Here is a 10,512-nt window from a genome sequence, read left to right as displayed (position 1 = left end):
TCAGACATTGTTCCAGGTAAATCTGTAACCAGGTCCCTGGCTCTGGATTGCGAAAGGGGGCCCTGGGCGGAGGTGAGACATTAACTGGCGGCGTGGTGAAGGCCACCAGGGCCTCTGTCACGTTTGCTTCCCGGGCACACGAGCCTGGCACAAGACTCATTCTTGCTTTCTCAGCGAGGGACAGAGTCGAAAGGTGAGGAGGGGACAGTCCTGGAAGTTTACCCAGCCCTGAGAAAGGTGAGAAGAAAGGGATGATACACGTGCGCTTTTTTTTTTTAGGTACGTGCGCCTTTATCATATCAATGTCCACAGGAGGCCCTTCCCTATTAATAACAGGTTAGTCCTTATCATGATCGTAATAACCATTCTTCTATTGAGAAATGATCTTATACCAAGCCACAGTATGTTTGTATATGCATCGTCATGCATGACCTTGGCTGGGTGATATTAACCCTTCAATGACAGCTGAGGAAAGATTTAGGAGTGTGATTTGACTGAGGCCACGCAGGCTGCAAGGGTTCGGAACATCAGTCCTAAAATTCAGGGTTGCTTCTTCCCACCACCGTTCACTGCCTATCGCAGTCCTCACTCTCCCTGTGTCGGGGGAGGATTCCTTTCCTCTCCCAGCCGGGAGCTGATGTATAGCTTGTGAGACCCGATGCAAATGAGAATGGGGCCCTTGTTCTAAAAGTATTTTGAATTTTTAAGATACCAACAGGCGCTGGGACATGGTGACCCACGCCTGTAATCTCAGCACTCAGGAGGCTGAGGCAGGAGGATAGATGCAAGTTCAAGGCTGGCCTGGGCTACATAGTGAGTTCAAGACCAGCCTGAACTATATATCAGGACCCTGTCTCCAAAAGAACCACAAACCAAAACAAAACAAAATAACTATAGCAACAGCAGCGCTTTACACTCAGTGCGGGGCCTTTTTAAGCACCACACCCTGTGGGCTTGTGTGTCACATAGCCCCGGAAGCCAGGTCTGTGCCTGGCCTCTCTCTCCTCCCAGCATGCCTGCTTCTTGGCCTGGCCCAAGGGCCTGAAGCCTGTCTGAGGGGGAAGTTCAGGGACCTAAGAAGCTCAGGCTCCTCAGCTGGTGAAGGCAAAGCCTGGGATCCTCATCTGCTCCTCTCTGGGCTGCACCAGCCCCGGCACCCCAAGGCCCACCAACTTCTGCGTTGCTGAGCCCCGGGCCAGGCCCAGCCCAGAGGGGCCATAGGCAGCACTGCTCTCCAGGTAGACAGCAGCTTCATGGCACAGTCTGGATCCTGTTGGCTGTCTGGCCACAGCCTGTTTGTCTGTCCATCTTGCTCTCAGGTTCCTGCAATTCCTCCACACTTGGCTCCTCACAGGGCTTCCCGGAGGGCCATGCAGATCCCGCCCCACAGACACAGCTCCGTGGACACTGCAGTCAACCTGAACCTCAGCACTCTGAGACTGGGAAGGTGCAGGCGTCCAGAGGCAGAGTCGCCCAGAGGGGTCCACGGCGCTGACTCTGGTGCAGCCCCTCAGTCACTCCACACAGAACAGGGCCACGCAGATCCTTGTCCCAGGTGTCCACCCGGGTCTGCACCTCATACTTCTGGTGGCTCAGCTGGTTCCCTGAGCCCTGGCCCTCCTGGTGCTGGAGGTTTCTTTCCTGGGGTGAGGGCCAGGAAAGGAGGGGCCCCAGGCAGATCCTGGAATGGATGCTGGGATGTGGGGATGTGGGGGGTTCAGGGGTCCAGGGTAGCCCCTGGGGCCTCCGTGGGATGCCTCATTTCCGAGGCAGCCACTCTGGCCCCACCTCCCAAGTCTGAATCCCCTCCCAGCCCTGCCACTCCTCAGCCTGAAACGGGATCCGAGCCTCTTACTGTCTAAGCCACTGTTTCCGCATCTGTCAAATCAGATTACCTTTTTTTTACACTTAATCTTAGCCAAAGGCTGAGAAGCAAATTTTGTTGTTGTTGTTGAGACAAGCTCTTGCTCTGTAATGTACTCAGGCTGGCCTCAAACTCTTGGCAATCCTCTTGCTTCAGCCTCCCGAGTGTTGGGGTTACAGGCGTGTGCCACCATGCCTGGCTGAGGCCACTTTTCTATGAATGTTTTATAGAGCAAAATCATGAGGTAAGTATAAAATCACAAGGTGAGTACAACCCGGGTCAAACTATAATCAACCAATAAGATTATAAGTATTATAGATAACTAAATTATTTAGAAAGGTTATAGGGACTCAGACAGGGCTGGGCCCTCAAGAGGTCAGTATGGAAGACAAGTGTGGTTGGAGCCATATGCTTTGAAGCCAAGTGGCCTTCAGGTGACATTCGTGGACCAGGTGATACCAACCATAGTATAATTCCAAGTTACTGCTTATCCCTTAGGAGAGGTGTGTAGGCCTGCTTGTTGCATCTTTACCTTGAGGTCTGGTCTTTACTAGATGCACCTCCAGTGACAATTTTTTTTTTTTTTTTTTGGTACCAGGAATCAAACTCAGGACTTCGTGCATGCCAGGCAGGTGCTGTGCCACTGAGCTACACCCCTGGCCCTTCAGTGACAATTTTGATGTCTTTTTCTTTGCCAACTTCTTTGATATCCCAGTCTCTGTCTGACTGTAAGTTAATTTTTATCTAATTTAGCTGTCTATAATAGAGTCAGGGTCTGGTTGTTGGTTTCTTAGGACTGGTCCTCTGAGGTCCTGGGAAGGGCCATCATTGCTTGAGGGTGTACTTGGTTCCCATGATGAGATCAGGCTTCGGCTTCTGCTTTGCAGGGCAGCCTCAGTTGCTGTCATAGGATAATTGTTTCCACTGTGTTTGGGGGTTGACCTCAAATCTGGAATCGCAGCCTTAAAACAATGAGCTGAGGCATCTAGGCATTGCTTCAGGGAGTTCAGAACTGGGTGCTGTAAAAGCTGGCAGTTAGGTGTCCTTGCACATCCTGAAAACTTGACTCTCACCTTGGTGGCCTCTGTCTTGAAGGGGGATGAGACAGGCTGTGCAAATGGAATAATAACCCTTGTAGCACAGACACTCCCAGAGTGACTAACATGCCTGCTTGTAGATCTGACCAGGGATCTGTCCCAAAGTTTTAAGGTGATAAAGGAACAAGGCGAGGTGGCTTAGCCTGTAATCACTCATGAGCCTGAGGCAGGACGATCACCATGTGCTTGAGGCCAGCCTGGACTATATAGTGAGTGCAAGGCCAGACTGAATTAAGTACTGAGAGCCTGAGTCAAAGCAACCAAACGAATTTGGCATTTCTGCCTTTGCTTTGTCTCCCTTGTTACCCCTGCCCGCCCCATCACACAGGTGTTAGTGAGTCAGAGACACTCAGGGAGGAAAATACAAGTTGTAACCCTACCTGGTTCCTAGACCATGTGGAGCCCAGGGCTCCTTTGCTAAGGGCAAGGCCCCTGGCCAGAAGAATTTTAGGAGCAGCAGAATGAGAGGCAAGAGGCTGACTGGGCTGGTTCCAGAAGCCCTGCCCCACCTGTCCCAGGGGCACGCCTGGTGCCCAACCACAATAGCTGGGTCACAGTCAGGGTGCAGAGGGAGGGATCTGCTCCAGGAGTGGCAGAGACAGCAAGGGGTGAATAGATGCCAGCAGAGGCCACAAGGTAGCTGCCCAGTTTTCCTGCCTTCCTGGTGCGTCTGAGGACGCAGGCTGCTCCTGTACTTGTAAATTGCTTCCATGTGCTCTTCAGAGCTCACACACATTTCCAACCATGCTCTCTCACACCTGGGAAGTTGTCAAAATGTATACTGGGCCCTGTCCAGGAGGACATTAGCAGAAACACCAGTATCGGAACCTCCGGCCCCTCAGACAGCTTTTGCAGAGAGACATCCAGGTCACCGGGTTTTATTTGAATCCAAAGAGGAAAGTCTTGTCCCTCCCAGGCCTCAGTTCCCTGGAGCGGAGGAGAGACGAAAGTGACAGCTCTGAGCCAGGCCACCCCCCACCCCGCTTCCAGCTTCGGTGGAAAAGATTCAGAGGAGGTCCAGCTTCTCTTCAGGGCCAGGAGGAGTTGTGGACTAGAGCTCTTCCCTAGAGACTGGTGCCTCTGCCAAGCAGGGCCCCCGGGCCCCGCCACATAGCAATGCCTCCACAGCCTCTTGGCCTCGGTGGTGGGCTTCGTAGATCTCATCTTCCCCAAGGTCTCCCAGATACTGCAGGCACATTCTGGAGAGCCTAGGGGAGACCAGCAAGAGCTTCAGACTCTGCCCAGCCCATAGGAAGTGGAGGGGCAAACCAAGGCCTCAGCCTGACCAGCCGCTTCCTTATTACCTGTTGGGCCAGGGTCCTCCTGTGACCATCACGCTGATACTCGGCTCTGGCCCCTGGCTAAGACCTGGGCCTGTGAGACGTTTTACCTGGTTTACTTCTCGGACCCCATAGCTGGTGGTAGCGGGAAGGGAGGGGTATAGCATTGGTGGTAGGCTAGCCACAAAGGGACCTGTCTCCACACCAGGCTGGGGACTCTGGCATTTCCTGAGCTCAGAGAGGGAAAGCCCCTGGCCCAAGCTTCCACAGTGACTTTTCTGCTGGCCATCAGCATTCCCATTGCTCCCAGTTCCAGAGTCTGGACTTCATCCCAGCCAGCACCCTCTTAGGCCAGAGCCCCTGTGGAGTGTGGGTATGAGGTGAGTGGCAGGCCGGGGACCTGTCCCTGCCAGCCCCGCCCCTAGAGGAAGGAGGTAGGGCCCAGACTGACAACTCACTCCTGCCAGTTCTGCAAGCAGCTGAGGTCCAGGACCTCTGTATATTCCGACTCACTGAGCGCCCGTCGCCCCCTGGAGTCTGGGGTATGAAGCTTGGCCTCTGCCTTCGCCAAATGTTGCCACATCTGGAACAAGGAGAGGCTGAGGTTTGGGGGCAGGGGAAAGGAGGGGAGCCCAAGTCTCTGGGGGAAAACAAATGGCGAGGGAGCCGTTTGAACCGGAAGCACCTGTGAGGCGGGCTGCGGGACCCATGCCCATATGCCCAAAGCTGAGACGGGGCCAGTGGAGGCAGGATCCACTTCTCTGGGCTGGAGAGGGAAAGGGTGAGGTGGGAGCTTAGGCCTGGGCATGGGGTCCCTCCTCAGGGCACACTTGCTCTGGAGCATAAACTATTTAATTAATTCATTAATTAATTTTTTTGTGACAGGATCTCACTGTGTTGTTCAGGCTGGCCTTGAGTTCACCATGTAGCCCAGGCTGGCTTTGAACTCACAGTGATCCTCCTGCTTCAGCCTCCCAAGTGCGGGGATTATAGGTGTGCACCACCACATCAAGCTGGAAGAGTCTAAAAAAGGATAAGTGAATGATTCCGGGTATGTCAAGATACCATGGGTTCCCAGACCATCCGCTCTCTGCTCTCTGTTGGTGTGCAGATGAACTAAGCAAGGCAGAAGCTGAGGTGGGTGCGGAGGGGATATCATGGAAGTCCGTATCTGGGGCCTCCTGCGGAGTGAGGATCAAGGACCAGTGGTGGAATCTAAGGTAGATGAAAGGGTCTAGCAGGGGCCAGGGGACTCCCGAGGGGAAGGACTTACCTGGTAGGCTACAGCCCTGCAGGCGTCACAGCGCAGGTGAGCAGGCATGTGGGCTGAGTACTTCTCCTCCTCATCCAGATGTGGAGCAGTAGCGGAGAGGAAGCCCCTATCCCCAACCCCCCCTGGGACAGCCCAGGCTCCCAAAAGCAGCAACAGTGACAGCCTCATGGTCGCTGGAACCAGCTCAGTGAGCACAGCTGTGGGTAGGGTACGCGTGCGCCGTGGGGCCACCTCTGGCCCAGACCAATGGGGAACTGACACCTCACCACTCTTCCAGGGCCCCAGAAATGCCACGTGTGCGCTTTCTCAAGCAGGACCTGGGCTTCAGGCAACTCAGCCCCATTTCACGGTAGGGAACACTGAGGGGTGGGCTTGAGCAAGGACACACGAGGCTAATAGCTCCCATGAGCTGTGACCCAGCCAAGTGCCAATGCAGTGCTGAGCACCCTGTGGGAGGAGCTGGTTGGTTACCGCCATCTTTATCTGCCCCTGAGATGTGAAGACTCAGACGTGATAGAGCCTCTAGCTAGGGGAACCGTGCTGAGATTTTTTTTTTTTTTTTTTTTTGGTACTGGGAATCAAACTCAGAACCTTGTGCTTGCCAGGCAGGCGCTTGTGCTGCTGAGCTATATGCCTGGCCCTTCATGCTGCGACTGGAACCCAAGCCTGATTAACCCCCAAAACGCACTAGCCACTCAGCCACCAGGAGGAACTTGGCCACAACTGTGGCTGCCATCCTGGGGCTCCCTCCCTGGGAGGCAAGCTCACTGGGGCAGGGAGGCCACAGTGTGGGAAGTACCCCTTTCCTGGCCTCCAGGGTCTCCTCCACCCTGTCAAAGCTCGGCAGGCAAGGGCATCAGGAAGGGAACTAAGCGGCCGCAGCAGGAAATGAGGCACGTTACACCAGTTATCATTTCAGCCACCATGGCTCATGGTCAGCCATTTATTGCGTACCAGGATGCGGCGAGGGTGGCCCCAGGACCCTCTGTGCCAAGGGACTAGTGTCTCTGGCCAAGAGACATCCAACTTATTCTGACTCATAGTTCTCCTCATCAGCTTTCAGTTCAGGGGACACGGACGCCATGGGACCCAGGCCCAAGGAAGGCATTGATCCCATTCCTGATGCTGCTGCTAAGGGAAACTCCCTTCCCAAATGCATCACCTCACATCCTGGCCCTGCGAGGCCCTGCCATTCCCGGCTCAGAACCAGAGTCCGAACCTTCCACCTCATGCAGACTTCCCTCAGCTCCCAGCCCTCCTCAGAAGCCCCGGAAGCTCAGGAGCACAGGTTTGGTCCCGTCCCTGCCTGTGCTGGGGCGTCTGCAGGGCCAGCCCCTCTCTGGGCATTGATGCCGTATCTATTCCTAAGGGAGCGAAGCCAGCTGAAAGCTTCCGACCCATCAGTTCTGCCATGCCTCACCCCTCCTACTGCCAGCCCAGACCACCCCTCTGCCACCCAGAGGGGCCAAGAGGCTCCCTGAAACAGCAGCCCAAACTTCCTTCCTCCCTTCCTCTTTGAAGACCTCCCTGGTGATTCCTTTCACCTGCCCACTACTGGTGGGAGTGGCTGAAGCCCCCCTCCCTCAGATGAGCCAGCTCAGCCCTGAGGGCTCCCAGGAAAAGCCAGTGCCAGACCCGACTGGGGGAGGAAGGGGAGCTAGGCGCCCCTGCAGACCCCAGCACCCTCACTCCCAGGCGCAGCCTCTCAGCCCCCTCCTGTGTTACTCACTTCACTTCCACCTGCCCCTCCGCAGCTCCCTTGCTTAGACCCAACCTGGCCTGGAGGCTGCACCAGCCACTGGACCCCCAGGCCGGAGCTCAGCTCCTCTGCCAAACAATGGATTTCACAGGGCCCCCGATCTCAAAAGTGCCCGCTGGTCTGCTCATCATCTGATCCCACTTGGAGCGGGGCAGACAGCCTGCCCCCTCTGGGGCAGCCCATCCCGCTTCCCGTTTCTGCCGCTCCCTGGGGGAACTTCAACCTCCTAGGGCTGGCTCCTCACTTCTTCGTCTTTGCTTGCCTGCATACACACATACACAAACACACTAAACCTGGGAATGCCTGGGAAAGGGATACATTTGGGGGTAGGAAGTAGGCAGCCGCTTTCTGAGCTCCACCTCCATCAGCCTCTGATACACCCAAGGTCACTTCCGCTCTCGGGTCTCACGACTAGCTGGGGAGGACCAAAGAGGCGATGAGAGGAGAGAGCGCAGGGGACTGGGAGTCAGAACCTCCAAGGCCATCTAAGAGCCCCAGCCTCGGGATCAGGCCCTGCCTGGGGCCTCACAAGGGGACCACTGAACCCTTGCCAGGCTGGGGGGGGCCTGCGCTGGAGGGCGGGGCACAGAAAAGCAGGGGCGGGGCGGGGCTGGGGGTCCCGCTCACAGGCAGGTAGTACAGCCCTTCCAGGGGTCCTGCCTCAGAGACCCAGGGCAGCTGGGCGCTGCTGAGGGCCGGCGGGCCCGGGGATGACGGCAGTGCGAGGCCGGGCATGGGCCCATACGCGGGCGGGTAGAGGCCAGGCCCCACGGCCAGCGGGGTGTAGACGCGGCGGGGCAGCCCCGGGGACGCGGGGGGCAGCAGCACCTCGACGTACTGCCCGCTCTCAGGATCGAAGAGCAACCGGAGCCTCGGCTGTCGCGGCGCCTCCACAAAGTAGTAACGGCCGCTCTCTGGGTCCACCAGAACCTTCCCCGGCTGCGAGGCCCCTGGCGGCCTCCGCGTCCCCTGGGAGGAGCCGGGCCTGCACCGGTCCGTGGGAGGCGCCGAGGCAGCGCGCGGCTGGGGCGGGAGGGGCGCCTGGAGCGCGGCTGCGGGCTCGGGGGCCATCGCAGGCGTCTCCAGGGTGGGCGCCTTCCCAGGGCTGGAGTCGGGGCGCGCCTGCGGAGAGCCTGTGCGGGGTGGCCGGGGCCCCGGCGGCGCTCTAGGGGCCCGTGGAGGCGAGGAGCGAGCGCCGCCCGGGGGGCTGGTCCGACCCTCGCCGTCCAGGCCGAGGCGCGAAGCCTCCACGTCCTCGCGCTCTCGGCGGACACTGCGCGCTGGGGCCCCCGGGGTTCTCTCCGGCCGCCCGCCCCAGGCCAGGACACCCGGCAGGCGAATCTCAGTGCGCGCAAACGGTTTCGCCGTGCTGTTTTCTGCCCTTCGCCGCAGGACCCCGTTGGGCTGCGAGGCGTCCCGGGGAGCTGTGTCGAGGGATGGCTCCGGGGACTCGTAGGGGTGCGGCACGACTGGCAAAAAGTCTTTGAGTAGAACGGAGGTGTAGTGGGCCGGCGCGGGGGACCTCAGCGCCTGCAGCGCTGGCGTCTGCGAGAGGCCGCCCTCCACGCAGGCCTGCGCGGGAGGAGCGGGCCGGGCTGGACCGGGGCCTCCCGCGGGGAAGCTGGGCGCGTAAGTGGTCTTCACCATCTTGCGCACATCTCGCGGTCGCGGAATGGCCGCGCGCGGGCGTTCAGAGGCCCCTTCTCCGGAGCCCAAGTCTCCTGGGCGCGTGTCGGCGTCCGGGGTGCCCACGAGGTGGGCGCAGGGCGGCTCCGGCTCACCTCCCTCCGGCGAGGGCTGACCGCCGCGGGAGGCAGGGTCTGGAATTTCCGGCGTGGGCGGGCTCTGCACCCCTGTTAGTTGTGGGGTCCCAGGTGTAGGCGGCGTCAACTCCTGAGCTACTCCATTCATAGCCTCTAGCCCAAATGCTATCGGGGAGCCCTGAGCACTGGGTCCCCAGGTCTCCTGGGGCGATGGGCTCCGTGTTCCAATAGGTCTGTCGGGCGCGTCCCCTGGACACAAGTTTGGTTGGGACGGGCTCTGGCGTCGGGCCGCCGGAGGCGGGACCTCCCACGGGGAAGGCACCTCGGGGGACGGGCTCCTCGCCCTCGCACCTCCCCGATTCCACTGGGAGGGCGTCGGTGGGGAGGGGCTCCTCCCGCCGGCACCTTCCGGCACGGCGGGGGCCCGACTTCCCCACGCGGACGGTGCCTCGCGGAACGGCGGGCTGCTCACCCTCCACGCAGCCTGACTCCACGGGGACAGGCTCTGAGGGCACGGGCCGCGAGGGTCCCGCACGGGCCCATTTGGAGCCCGGCCCGGCGGAGATGGGCTCTTAGGCCTCTCAGCACTGCTCCGAACCTCCCAGGGGACTCTGGACTCCAAAGACGGGCTCGGTTCCCTCGGGACCGTTCGACCCGGAGTCTCCTGCGGGAACCGAGTCTTGGGCCGCTGGTTGCGCGCCTCCTGGATCTTCTCCTCTGACTGCAGGAAGATGCTGGAGCTGACGGGACCCAGAGGCTCGGTCCCAGGCGCGGGCTTGTCGCGCCGAATAGCGCGCTCACGCAGGCTGGGCCAAGGCCGCGGGGCTCTGGCGGGGCCGGAACCCTCTTGCGCGCGGGCTGGCCAAGACCGGGTGCTGCGGGCTGTTTCTCCAGTCTTAGGCTCTGGCCGCTCCGTGGGCCTAACGGCGACGCTACTCGGAGCCGGGGTCGCGGGACCCAGTTTTCTGGCCAGCGCTGTCTGCACAAGGCCCGCCGCAACCTGCAGGCGGCTCAGCGACTCGTCCAGGGAGCCGGTGCGCAGGAGCAGCCGGGGGCGCGGCGCGCAGGCCTCCCGCGGGGGGCTCGGGGGCTTGGGGCGCAGCTCGATCTGACGCTTGGGCACCGTGCGGGGCCTGGCCGGCTCGGCGCGCTCCTCCAGCGCCACCTCCACGCACTCGAACTGAGCGCAGGCGGCGGGGCTCGGCCCGCTGGGACGCAGCTCCAGGTAGGTGGCCCAGCGGGAGCCGCCGTCGGGGGCGAGGGGCCGCGGCGGGGCGGGGACCTGAGACGCTGTCCGCGTTGACGAGGGGCTGAACGGCTGCGCCGTGAGCTGCCGCACCTCACGGTCCTCCGCGTCCGAGCGGCTGAACAGGGCGCCGGCGCCGAAGATGACTTCCATTTCCCCCGACGGCAGCACGCGCAGCTGGGGCTGGGGTGGCGGGCCGGAGCCCGGGCCTCGCGGGAAACCCGAGCCGC

General features: G+C 60.1%; 2 protein-coding genes across 2 annotated transcripts in view; both read right to left on the bottom strand.

The window, feature by feature from the left end:
• Positions 1–3,808: 3,808 nt before the first annotated feature.
• On the bottom strand, positions 3,809–6,025 carry Mzb1 (marginal zone B and B1 cell-specific protein). The gene is made up of 4 exons (XM_005382073.2): positions 5,515–6,025; positions 4,700–4,824; positions 4,266–4,376; positions 3,809–4,169 (listed from the first exon to the last, which is right to left on the bottom strand). Exons 1-4 carry the CDS (start codon positions 5,680–5,682, stop codon positions 4,013–4,015), a joined length of 561 nt encoding a protein of 186 aa, XP_005382130.1. The 5' UTR covers positions 5,683–6,025; the 3' UTR covers positions 3,809–4,012.
• Positions 6,026–6,421: 396 nt separating this feature from the next.
• Positions 6,422–10,512, bottom strand: part of Prob1 (proline-rich basic protein 1) — a gene marked incomplete in the record, with an annotated part of 5,976 nt that continues 1,885 nt past the window's right edge. The window contains 1 exon segment of the mRNA XM_005382339.2: positions 6,422–10,512. Within this exon segment, the coding sequence (XP_005382396.2) occupies positions 7,799–10,512 (2,714 nt within the window).

The sequence above is a fragment of the Chinchilla lanigera genome, unplaced genomic scaffold (assembly GCF_000276665.1).
Source record: "Chinchilla lanigera isolate Chin_1 unplaced genomic scaffold, ChiLan1.0 scaffold00017, whole genome shotgun sequence".
Taxonomy (NCBI): Eukaryota; Metazoa; Chordata; class Mammalia; order Rodentia; family Chinchillidae; genus Chinchilla; species Chinchilla lanigera.
The sequence above is the reverse complement of the archived record's forward strand: the minus strand, read 5'-3'. Positions and strand labels throughout refer to the sequence as shown.